The sequence below is a fragment of the Xenopus laevis genome, chromosome 5L (genome assembly GCF_017654675.1).
Source record: "Xenopus laevis strain J_2021 chromosome 5L, Xenopus_laevis_v10.1, whole genome shotgun sequence".
In the NCBI taxonomy this organism is placed as follows: domain Eukaryota; kingdom Metazoa; phylum Chordata; class Amphibia; order Anura; family Pipidae; genus Xenopus; species Xenopus laevis.
Genome location: NC_054379.1, coordinates 53,965,824 through 53,979,269, shown reverse-complemented (window position 1 = coordinate 53,979,269; position 13,446 = coordinate 53,965,824). Strand labels below are relative to the sequence as shown.

General features: G+C 37.8%; 1 protein-coding gene across 2 annotated transcripts in view; it reads right to left on the bottom strand.

Annotated features, from left to right (window-relative positions):
* Positions 1–5,198: 5,198 nt before the first annotated feature.
* The window catches only part of serac1.L (serine active site containing 1 L homeolog), a 47,862-nt gene continuing 39,614 nt past the window's right edge, over positions 5,199–13,446 (bottom strand). For both annotated transcript variants that reach the window (XM_018263089.2, XM_018263088.2), the window contains exons 15-17: positions 12,975–13,157; positions 10,944–11,087; positions 5,199–5,502 (exon numbers count right to left, since the gene is read on the bottom strand). In XM_018263089.2, the coding sequence (XP_018118578.1) occupies positions 5,363–5,502; positions 10,944–11,087; positions 12,975–13,157 (467 nt within the window). In that variant the 3' untranslated portion in view covers positions 5,199–5,362. The remainder of the gene's footprint in view (positions 5,503–10,943; positions 11,088–12,974; positions 13,158–13,446) is intronic.

Below are 13,446 nucleotides of genomic sequence, written 5' to 3'. Positions count from 1 at the left end.
TAAAAAATGAAAACAAAATGTAAATGTTCTCAGAATATCACTCTTTACATCAGGGGTCCCCAACCTTTTATACCTGTGAGCCACATTGAAGTGTTAAAAGAGTTGGGGAGAAACACAAGCATAAAAAATGTTCCTGGGCACGGCTGATCCTATCAAATGTGGGGCCCAATTGGGACCATGTTGGCGGGGCCCCTAGACAAAGTACAAAATAGAAAGGAAAGGGGCAGACAAGGTAAGAGAGTGAGAGGGATGAAATAGGGGCACATAATAGGGGCACACAGGGTAAGAGAGAGAGGGAGGAAATAGGAGAGTGGACTGGGCCAATTAGTTTGGGGCAGGCTTGGTTGGATTGGGGGCAGGCAGGGCCTATCAAGGTTGGAAGAAAGCTGGGCCTATGAGAGTTGGGGGCAGGCTAGACCTATGGAGTTGGGGGATAGGCTGGCTTATCAGAGTTGGGGGTGGGCTGGACCTATGGATTTGGGGATGGGCTGGACTCTCAAAGTTGGGGGCAGGCCAGGCAGCATTATGTGCTGAGGGAAATATTATCTGTGCTGCCCTGTGGTGCGGGGCCCCCCCAGAGGTGCGGGGCCCTATTGGGCCCAATTGGTCCAATAGGCCTAAGGCCGGCCCTGTTCCTGGGGTACCAAATAAGGGCTGTGATTGGCTATTAAGTAGACCCTATATGAACTGGCAGACTACAGGTAGGGTTGCCACCCGGCCGGTATTTTACCGGCCTAGCCGGTAAAATACTGGCCAAGGCCGGGGCCGGTATTACAAATTTACCGGCAATGTAGCTGCCGCTAAATTTGTAATACGATTAAAAGGAGCCCTCAACCTGCCCCCAATCCCCTGGAACATCCCTGGAACTTACCTTTTCTCTTACTTCTTCTAGCGTCCGTGGTGTCCGTGGCATGGCCCCGCCCCTTTTGACATCACGGCCTGCCCCTATTGATGTCATGGCCCACTCCTTTGTGTCCTCGCCCCCCAGCAGCCGGTAAAAGATTTTTAAAAAGGTGGCAACACTAACTACAGGAGGGTCTGGTATGCAACCAAAACGTGTCTCCAAGCCAAAAATTCAAAAATAAGCATCTGCTTTGAGACCACTGGGAGCAACATCCAAGGGGTCGGAAAGCAACATGTTGCTCATGAGCCAACGGTTGGGGATCACTGCTCTACATCATACTAAAAGTTAATTTAAAGGTGAACAACCCCTTTAAAGTCATTCAAAGCTCTTGACACAACACAAAAAAAGTTAATTGGTACACTTTTATTATTGCTAATGTAATTTAGGATTTGGTTTTTCATTTGGCAGAATATTTTGTGGAGTAAAATGAGACGTAACTATATGGCCATATAAAGACAATCAGGTGTATAAGGGGCGATAATGGTATTCCCACTTTTCTGTTGTTACAATTGATTGGTTGGATTGGAACAGCATGTAGTGAAGAGCTGCAGGTCCTCTTCTCTTTCTCATCTGCCTATGCACCATGCATTGGCAGATGCCGTTTGCCTGATCTCCAAACCAACCAATATCCATAGTACAATTCTGTACAACATTATTTGTCTGTGTGTGGTCAGCTATGAACATATGCTTGAGAATTTGAAGGGAGATCTAGCTCTCCAAATAAACCATGAGTAGACAACAATGTAAAAATAAAAACTATATTATAATATAGTACAATATTTCTACAACACCCTTTGTGATCTCACACAGTTAAAAAGAAGTGTGTATTCCTGTTGCTTTCTCAACACCAACACTTTTGTATCCACCATGTGAAATCCCTTCCCTTTAAAGGCACAGTGGAAGTGTTTTAAAGTAATGAAAATATCATGTACTGTTGCCCTGCACTGGTAAAACTGATCTGTTTGTTTCAGAAACACTACTATAATTCATATAAATAAGCTGCTGTGTAGCAATGGTGGAAATTGAAAAAAGGCTATATGGAACAGGTTAAATAATGGATAACATATAACACCATTATGTTCTACAGAATTTATCTACTATCTGCTGTGTAACCCGAGACATTTATCCTTTGAATGGCTGCCCCCATTGCTACACAACAGCTTATTTATATAAACAAAACTAATGTTTCTGAAGCAAACACAGCAGTTTTACCAGTGCAGGGAAACTCTGCATTTTATTTTTATTACTTTAAAACACTTTCATTTTTTTGATGTTACTGTTCCTGGGAGTATCACGTTTTGGAAATGCTACCAGCAGGGACTAAGAAACAGGCCAGGATTAAGTGCAAATTAAACGGACTGGTTTTTAATACTTTTCTTTGGTTTATTTTTAATTGGGTCGCGCTTATTCATTGTTGCTACAGTCAACTTTATATCTTATCCATTCTTCTTTCCATTCTAAGGGGCCGACGATTTGTGGCTTATTAGGTTTAACATAGCCTCCATTAAGATCAGGGCAAGTTAATATACAAGGCCACAGTCTCGGTTACCCTGTCCTGCCTTCTCCTTTGTGGTATCCCAGTCTTAGAAATTAATAGGCAGCTAGCTTTGGGACAGCTCCACCTTCTCGCTTTTCATTATATCCTCTCGCTTTCCTGCAAGACCGTAGCATTTTGTTTAGCCCTTACCCAATTCTGGTCATAATTTAAATCTATTTAGATCTTTTTGAATTAATTTATTTTTCTAGTAGTGTATTGGATATTTAAATGCCTGGCACTTTACTATTCTAGTTTAATTTGTTTTTTTAGAACATCAACTCATTTAATTATAAGCACCTTGTCCAAACTAATTGCACTTTTTAAATGAACTTTGGTAATTTTTAACTTAATTTATTCGAGCTCAATCATGAATTGTTTATGAATTGAAGGTTATTAATTGGGTAACACCTATTGGATAGATGCACTAATTGGCACCTTATATTTATATCTAATATTCATGAATTGGCTGGGGAATTAATTGGTTGATGAATGAATTTATTAGAATTTATTCTAACCTAAGGGAATTGATCTATTGCTAGTCATTAATTTAATCGTTACAAACGGGGTACTTTCCTATTTTTAATAATATTTTTTCTGAGCACTGACCTTCTGATGGTTGTCAGCCCCCGATTGTAACTACTGAGATCTTTTTTTTTTTTTGGTTGTGATTTAAGAGTTCTCCTTTTCTTTTTTCTAAACAAAACTAATGTTTCTGAAGCAAACACAGCAGTTTTACCAGTGCAGGGAAACGCTGCATTTTATTTTCATTACTTTAAAACACTTTTATTTTTTGGATGTTACTGTTCCTGGGAGTATCACGTTTTGGAAATGCTACTAGCAGGGACTAAGAAACTGGCCGGGATTAAGTGCAAATTAAACGGAACTAAATACAGGGCAATTCTAGACGAAAACCTGTTTTGGTAAGCAAGAGACTTGCTACTTTGGAAAATAGCCACCGAACAACAGGACAGCACCCCTAATGACACAATGTGGGTACAGGGCCGGAACTAGAGGTAGGCAGACTGGGGTTGTTTAAAACCAAAAACCTAAATGTCTTAGACTGGCCCAATCAAAGCCAACTGAGAACCTGTGGCATGATTTGATAGATGCTTTTCACCAAGATCTCCATGAAACTTGACAGAAAGTCAGCGATTCTGCCCAGAACTTTTGGCAAATGAGCAAAAGTGGTAGAGATTAATCCCCAAAAAAAAAGAGCTATAGGTGGTTCAATCAAAGGTGGTTCCACCAAGTAGCGACCCTGACAGATGAATAATTATTCCACCAATAAATATAACTTTTGTTTTCCCCTAAAAATATTTGCACCTTCAAAGTGTTAAGTATGCAATGCACTGTATCAGCTAGCATGTCTTTATGCACAGAAAACTTTCTATTATGAACCAGTCCCGGGTTTGTGGTTAGGCCACGCAGATTAACTGGTATATGCAAAATCCACAGTGCTCTGGCATATGTGATGTGGGTGGGAAGGTGCAGCCTAGGAGCACCCGGGCCTGCAAGGAACTGAGCAGAAACCTAGAACATGAGGTTGCAGTGAATTTACTAAGATACTGCTAAAGCATTTACCAGAAGACCACACACAAATTCCATAATAAAGCAAAACTGGTCTTGAACATACAATTTGTACTTGAATAGAGAACAAGCAGAAAGATAGCTTGCAAAGAGTGCAAATAAAATTAACATTTTCTAGTTAGAACAAAGTTGCAATGAGTGACCCATAGCACAGTTTAGGGATGCAGGGCTTGACTGGGCTAGGAAGGACACCCCTTCCCCTACATGTTAGGGAAGGGTTGTGATTGGCCAATGAATTTCCCGGGCCCTGGCAGGGAGAGGCAGAGCTAGGCAGGGTAATGTGGGTCTTACCCTTCGGTCTGGGCAGGACATCAGGGTAACAACAAATGTGTTGTCTTACAGAGCATTAGTTTTTAGATGGAGTCAGTGACCCCTGTTTTAAACCTGTAAAGGGTCAGAAGAGAAAGGCAAATAATGAAAAAAACTATAAAAAATAAATAATGAAGACCAATTGAAAAGTTGCTTAGAATTGGCCAGTCTATAACATACTAAAAAGTTAACGTTAAGGCGAACCACCCTTTTAAAAAAAAAGAAAATAAATAAAGTGTAGTTGTTAATTTGAGGCAGGTGCCTGGATATAGTACTGGTTTGTGATTTTAATTGTTTATGCAGGCAAGTACCATTACAGTACTAGGTTTTTATGCATCATTTTACATATAGTCCCTTTAAGGATATGATTCTAGGTATATATAGTTTAGTTAATCCTTTTTTTTTTTTTTTTTTACAGTGGTTTTAAATGCCCTTCTGTATAGGCTCCCACCGCTGATAGATGTTGGTAAAAGGGGTGGTTCACCTTTACGTTACCTTTTAGTATGTTATAGAATTACTAATTTCTAAGCAACTTTTCAATTAGTCTTAATTATTTATTGTTTATAGTTTATTTGCCTTTTTCTTCCAACTCTTACTAGAGTTCAAATGGGGTCAACTGCAAATGTATTGTCATTGTTTCTGAGCATTTGTTATATGGTGAGCATTTGCTATTCGGTGTGTATTTGGCTATCTATAATAATGTCCATGCGTTGCCACCCACCATCTACCTTTTCTGTATGAAGCAACTATTTGAGCTCTTTTTTAGTAGTTACCACACTGGAGCAAAAAAAGGAAATTAGATTTTGACAAGGTGCAACTTGTTATATCTTGACAGTACAAAAAAAAGATAACTTCAAAAAATATTTTTCAGGTTTATTTTCGTTTGTGACATTTCTATTTACAGTTGCATCATATACCATAATTTTACATAATCAAATATGGTATGCATCACTATAGCAGATTGGAGAGGTTCAAGTGCAAGTGAAGATTATTTACTATAAAGCACAAGTGAAACTATAAAGTGGTCATTGCTTTTCTGTGTTGGCTTCCAGTGCATCATGGATAAACTGAAAAGTACACTGGTAAATAAAGGAATCTTTGCTTTTCGGTTTGCAGATGTTGAGATGGTTTACACCCACAGGAATCAGTGTACCGATGCCCAAATCTGAAACAATGCAAAATAAAATCATCATCATGTACATGCAGTAAATTCATTTGACATAAATATAAACCTGAGCCGTTAATATGTTTTGATATAAATATGTGGAAAAACTGCCTGGCATTAGCTTGGTGTATAAAAACAAAGTGGTCAAACATCACAGAATGTTTCATGATTTTTTTCACTACAGAGCATGGTTAAACCCTAAAAATTAAACTAAAATGCCATGTTTTATATATTGAATTTATTGCAGCAGCCTGAAGTTTCAGCTTCTCATATGCAAAAATAATCCAGGACTTCAAACTTGTCACTGGGGGTCACCACTTTGGAAAGTCTCTGCGAAATGCTCAGTGGGCTCTGAGCAGCTGTTGAGAAGCTAAGCTTAGGGGTTGTTACAAATTATAAAGCAGCAAATAATGTTGGCCTGTAATTTAAACTGATGCTACAGGGCAGATTATTAAATTCTGATGCTTATTGTGCTGGTTTCTGAGCTGCCATGTAGTAGTTATCTGTATTAATTACTACTCAGACTTATACTGAGACATTTATATTCTATTTGTACTGTATATTGTGAGTGTGTCTCTAAGCTCAGTAAGTGACAGCAGCACATGCGCAGTGAATCAGCAGAAAAGAAATTTACTACTGGGGCATCTTTGGAGACATAGATCTTCACGGCTAAAGGGCTGTGGTTGCATTGGGCTGGTACAGAAGCCTAAAACATAATGTACAACATTTCTCGCCTACTTTTTTAGTTAAGCTTTAGTTCTCCTTTAAATACTGATAACCTGGAAAATTCCTACTATGGTACCAACAGTATAAAAAGTTATGATTTCTAAAATGTATAACGTGAAAATCAAGACAACAAAGGAACTATAGTCAAGATAATGTAAAGTGGACTAGGTTGTCACAAAAAGTGATATGAAAAAACTGGCACATTGGACAATGTCAGGTGCTTAATGGCTTTTGTAACTTGCGGGGGGCATTGTCAGGTGATTGTAGCTTACAAACAATTCACTACATAAATCACATACATGAAAGTGTGAACCCTTTAAAATTTTCTATATTTTAATTTGTGTGTGACTTAAAACATTATCTGATTTTCAAAGTCCTAAAAGCATATGAAGAAAACCTACTTAAACAAATGAAACAAAAATTATTATATTTGGTCATGTATTTATTGAAAAAAAATTATCCAACAACATTTCTGGTTGTGGCAAAAGTAAGTAAATCAGTATTTTACTTTTACTCAGTATTTGATGTTACTCCCTTGTGCAGCAATAACTGCAACTAAAATGATTGTAAATAAGGCACCAGGGCCAGATGAAATAAACATCCGGGTTTTAAGAGAGTTTAGCTCAGTTTTAGACCGACCCTACTTCTGATTTTCTCAGACTCACTTTCATCTGGTATAGTACCTATAGATTGGAAAAAATCTGATGTCATTCCAATATTTAAAAATGGATTTACGATGTCAGCCTGGCAATTATAGGCCAGTAAGTTTGACACCTGGGGTGGGCAAATTATTTGAAGGCTTGATAAGGGATCACATTCAAAAAGTTGTCCTAGTGAATGGCATTATGAGCAGCAATCAGCATGGCTTTATCAAGGATAGGTCATGTCAGACAAATTTGATTGCTTTTTATGATGAGGTAAGTAAGATATTGGACAGTGGGGGGGCAGTAGATCTATTTGGATTTTGCCAAAGCATTTGATACCGTGCCCCACAAACGACTGCTTTCTAAACTAAGGTCTGTTGGGCTTAATAAAGTCGTTTGCACATGGATAGAAAACTAGCTACAGGATCGGGTACATAGGGTGGTTGTTAATGGTACATTCTCTATTTGGAGTAAGGTTCTTAGTGGGGTCCCTCAGGGCTCTGTATTGGGTGCACTTTTATTTTACTTGTTCATTAATGACTTAGGGGAGGGTATTGTAAGTAATGTATCAGCGTTTGCAGATGACACAAAACTATCCAGCTCAATTAATTCCATCCAGGATGTGGCATCCTTGCAACACGATCTTGACAAACTGGCAATCTGGGCAGCTAAGTGGCAAATGAGATTCAATGTTGAGAAATGTAAATTCATACACCTGGGATGTAAAAATATCCAAGCCACTTATACCCTTAATGGGACTGCACTAGGCAAATCCATTATGGAAAAGGGCATTGGAGTCCTTGTAGATAATAAACTTGGTTGTAGCAAGCAATGCTAGTCAGCAGCATCAAGAGCAAATAATGTCTTGAGCTGTATTAAAAGGGGCATTAATTAACAACAGGAAGGGGTCATTCTTTCACTGTATAGAGCACTGGTAAGGCCCCATCTAGAATATACCGTACAGTTTTGGTCTCCAGTAGGCAGAAGGGCAACTAAGCTGTTAAAAGGTATGGAAAATATTAGCTATGAGGAAAGACTGGCCAAGTTGTGATTGTTCACGCTGGAGAAGAGGTGCTTAAAGGGATCCTGTCATCGGAAAACGTTTTTTTCAAAACGCATCAGTTAATAGTGCTACTCCAGCAGAATTCTGCACTGAAATCCATTTCTCAAAAAAGCAAACAGATTTTTTTTATATTCAATTTTGAAATCTGACATGGGGCTAGACATTTTGTCAATTTCCCAGCTGCCACTGGTCATGTGACTTGTGCCTGCACTTTAGGAGAGAAATGCTTTCTGGCAGACTGCTGTTTTTCCTTCTCAATGTAACTGAATGTGTCTCAGTGAGACATGAGTTTTTACTATTGAGTGTTGTTCTTAGATCTACCAGGCAGCTGTTATCTTGTGTTAGGGAGCTGCTATCTGGTTACCTTCCCATTGTTCTTTTGTTTGGCTGTTGGGTGGAAAAGGGAGGGGGTGATATCACTCCAACTTCCAGTACAGCAGTAAAGAGTGATTGAAGTTTATCAGAGCACAAGTCACATGACTTGGGGCAGCTGGGAAATTGACAATATGTCTAGCCCCATGTCAGATTTCAAAATTGAATATAAAAAAATCTGCTCTTTTGAGAAATGGATTTCAGTGCAGAATTCTGCTGGAGCAGCACTATTAACTGATGCATTTTTAAAAAATGTTTTTTTCCCATGACAGTATCCCTTTAAGGGGGTTATGATAGCTATTAATAAATATATAAGGGGATCATATAATAATCTCTCTAATGCTTTATTTACCAGTAGGTCTTTCCAGCTAACACAAGAACACCCATTCCGATTAGAAGAAAAGAGGTTGCGCCTTAATATTCGAAAGGGTTTTTTTTACAGTGAGAGCTGTGACGATGAGGAATTCTCTCCCTGAATCAGTTTTATAGGCTAACACATTAGATAGCTTTAAAAAGGTTGGATGGCTTTTTAGCAAGTGAGGGAATACAGGGTTATGGAAAATAGCTCTTTGTACAATTTGATCCAGGGACTAGTCCGCCATTTTTGAGTCAGGAAGGAATTTTCCCCCTCTGAGGCAAATTGGAGAGGCTTCAGATGCGTGTTTTTTTGCCTTCTTTTGGATCAACTAGCAGTTAGGAAGGTTAAAAAAAAATTATTGATGGACGTGTGTCTTTTTTCAACCTAACTTACTATGTTACTATGTAACTGTTGATCAGTCCTGCAAATTGGATTGGAGGAATTTTAGCCCATTCTTCCAAACAGAACAGCTTCAGCTCTTGTTGATGTTGGTGGGTTTCCTTATATGAACCTGTTCACTTTAGGTCTTTCCACAACATTTCAATTGGATTAATATCATGACTTTGACTTGCCTATTCCAAAACAATCACTTTATTCTTCATTAACCATTCTTTGGTAAAGAAGAATATCACCCTGGGTTCCTTTGTAACCCCTTGGACTATTAGACATTTTGCAGTTGGAATTATCTTTGATAGTCGACCACTTCTGGGTAGGGCAACAATGGTCTTGAATTTCCTCCATTTGTACACAAAGTGGTCTGATTGGACTGTTGATCCTGTAACCTTTTCCAGCTTTATGGGCATAAACAACTCTTTTTCTGAGGTCCTCAGACACCAACTTTGTATGAGCCATGATACACATCCACAAATGTGATGTATGCATAATAAGGCTTTGATGGATCTCCTTTCATTAAATAAAACAGCGTCTCTAACTAACACCTGATTATCATCCCACTGACTGAAAACACCAGAGTCTGATTTTGGAGTAAGGTTCTTAGTGGGGTCCCTCAGGGCTCTGTATTGGGTCCACTTTTATTTTACTTGTTCATTAATGACTTAGGGGAGGGTATTGTAAGTAATGTATCAGCGTTTGCAGATAACACAAAACTATCCAGCCCAATTAATTCCATCCAGGATGTGGCATCCTTGCAACACGATCTTGACAAACTGGCAATCTGGGCAGCTAAGTGGCAAATGAGATTCAATGTTGAGAAATGTAAATTCATACACCTGGGATGTAAAAATATCCAAGCCACTTATACCCTTAATGGGACTGCACTAGGCAAATCCATTATGGAAAAGGGCATTGGAGTCCTTGTAGATAATAAACTTGGTTGTAGCAAGCAATGCCAGTCAGCAGCATCAAGAGCAAATAATGTCTTGAGCTGTATTAAAAGGGGCATTAATTAACAACAGGAAGGGGTCATTCTTTCACTGTATAGAGCACTGGTAAGGCCCATCTAGAATATACCGTACAGTTTTGGTCTCCAGTAGGCAGAAGGGCAACCAAGCTGTTAAAAGGTATGGAAAATATTAGCTATGAGGAAAGACTGGCCAAGTTGTGATTGTTCACGCTGGAGAAGAGGTGCTTAAAGGGATCCTGTCATCGGAAAACATGTTTTTTTCAAAACGCATCAGTTAATAGTGTTACTCCAGCAGAATTCTGCACTGAACCATGGGGCTAGACAATATGTCTAGCCCCATGTCAGATTTCAAAATTGAACATAAAAAAAATCTGCTCTTTTGAGAAATGGATTTCAGTGCAGAATTCTGCTGGAGCAGCACTATTAACTGATGCATTTTGAAAAAATGTTTTGTTCCCATGACAGTATCCCTTTAAGGGGGGTATGATAACTATTTATAAATATATAAGGGGATCATATAATAATCTCTCTAATGCTTTATTTACCAGTAGGTCTTTCCAGCTAACACAAGAACACCCATTCCGATTAGAAGAAAAGAGGTTGCGCCTTAATATTCTAAAGGGTTTTTTTTACAGTGAGAGCTGTGAAGATGAGGAATTCTCTCCCTGAATCAGTTTTATAGGCTAACACATTAGATAGCTTTAAAAAGGTTGGATGGCTTTTTAGCAAGTGAGGGAATACAGGGTTATGGAAAATAGCTCTTTGTACAATTTGATCCAGGGACTAGTCCGCCATTTTTGAGTCAGGAAGGAATTTTTCCCCCTCTGAGGCATCAACTAGCAGTTAGGCAGGTTAAAATTGTTATTAGATCTTTTTTTAATAAATACATGTGAATATAAATAAGAAATCACATACCTGCTGATTCTACTGGCACAATGTGTAGTTTCATCATATGGCCCACCTGCGTTGGTGACAATTCTGCAAAACTTATGACTTTAAAATCCTTGTTTTCGGAAAATTGGAGGAATTCATCATTTAGCTTTTTAAGTTCAGGAGAATCTTACGGGAAACAAAAACCCATTATTTTCAAAATGTGTAAAATAAACCATTCCCACACTTTTGTCTCTTACCAGCTTCAACATTGTATGCTCTATTGATCAAGGCCCTTTAACTATACAGTATTAGCAGTATACAGGGGCTACACTACTGTTTTTCATTGGTAGGCATCCTTTGTTTTGTGTTTCTCTGTGGCCACTACTACTTTACACTGCTTTCAAGATTTAAAAGAGGCAATAAGTAAGAAATCACAATGAAGAAAATATGCACAGATTTTAAAATGTACACAGAATAGGTCACAGGTATGGAATAGCAATTCTATTTTTCCTCTTTATTAATAAAAAGGTATATGTAGTACAGGATTGTTTACATATATATATATATATATATATATATATATATATATATATATATATATATATAATGAAGAAAAGAGTCCGCACTCATGGGTCTTTGCGATGCAAAAAGTTTAGGAGCCGAAACGTCGAATAAACACTAAGAAGTTTTTTGCATCACAAAGACCCATGAGTGCGGACTCTTTTCTTCATTGATTGTACTATTGTTTGTTCCAGCACCTGGGCAGTGACCTAGTTCTCTGGGTGCACCAGGCCCACTCTTCTTTATTTATATATATATATATATATATATATATATATATATATATATATATATATATATATATATATATATATATATATATATATATATATATATATAGATATAGATATAGATATATATATAGATATATATATAGATATATATATAAATACATATATATACTGTATATATATATATATATAGACAATTACAAGAGTCCTCAGCAATTTTCATCTGATTCATTAAGAATTCTATAGTTTCATTATACTGAAATGAAACTATAGAATTCTTAATGAATTCTTAAGATCATAGGACTGGCCAGATATGGGATGACTGACGTAGTTGGCCAGCTTAAATATATTGCAATATATGGACAAACAATCCCTGTTTTGTTTAAAGGGTAAGGCATTTTTCAGTAGCAGTATGCACAAAATGTCTCTGTCTTAAATATATTGATAATGGGTTGAGTGCAGAGGACCTCTTGTAATTGTCTATATGTATTTTGTGGTCACACCCTCATTGCACCCCCGCCTAATGGTTTTAAAAAATAGTGGTGAGCACAACTTTCCCTTGTTTGTTATAGTTATACAGGAGCAGTGACCAGCTCCATGTTGTAGCTCCCACCCCTCCCAGCTATAGTCAGGTGATCCCACTGGTGTCTAATAAAAGGGCAGCCAAGTTTGGGAGTTTTACTTTGAAAGCAGCTAGTGAGTTGCAGGTAAAACTTAGTCCCTTTGTAAAATGTATAATTAAGCAATTGAATTCTTAATGAATCAGATGAAAATTAAGCGTAGGACTGGCCAGATATGGGATGACTTTGACGTAGTTGGCCAGCTTAAATATATTGCAATATATGGACAAACAATCCCTGTGTTGTTTAAAGGGTAAGGCATTTTTTAGTAGCAGTATGCACAAAATGTCGCTGTCTTAAATATATTGATAATGGGTTGAGTGCAGAGGACCTCTTGTAGTTGAATATATGTATTTTGTGGTCACCCTCATTGCACCCCCGCCTAATGGTTTTAAAAAATAGTGGTGAGCACAACTTTCCCTTGTTTGTTTTATATATATATATATATATATATATATATATATATATATATATATATATATATATATATATATATATATATATATATATATATACACACACACACACATATACATACATATATATATATATATACACATATACATACATATATAGCATTTTTTCCCACCAATATTTAAAGCATATAATCCAGTAATCCATTTTGGTGATGTAGAGCAATCATTTAATACTATATTACTCACCCTTACTAAGTTCCTTGACCTCTATAGATGGAAAAAGAAACAGTCTAGCATTGATAGAGTACTCAGCCAGCCGAGATCCATGGTGAGGAACGCTGAAGAATGCCACCCCTCTTGTGTTATTGACCAGATCCTTCATGTCTTCATCCTGTGAAGCCTTCAGAAGCATCTTTTTTACCAACAAACCTAAAGTAACAACATTAAGTTAACTGCGCTATGTATACACAGAGCCAGCTCCTCTGGTCAGGTCTCAGCTGTATACCTACGTACATTGTAAGCAAAAAGGACCCATATTTAAAGACACACTCTGGACAGGGAGAAGGATTGGGTTAAAAGAGGGGTTAAATAAGTCATATATGTGAAAACAGTTTACTCTGTAGTGATACATATTAAAGCTTGCACAAGGTAAACAGTCACGGCAGGCAGACTTCATGTAAGGGGCCGCGCAAGGTGGGGTTGCGGGCCAGCAGTTGGA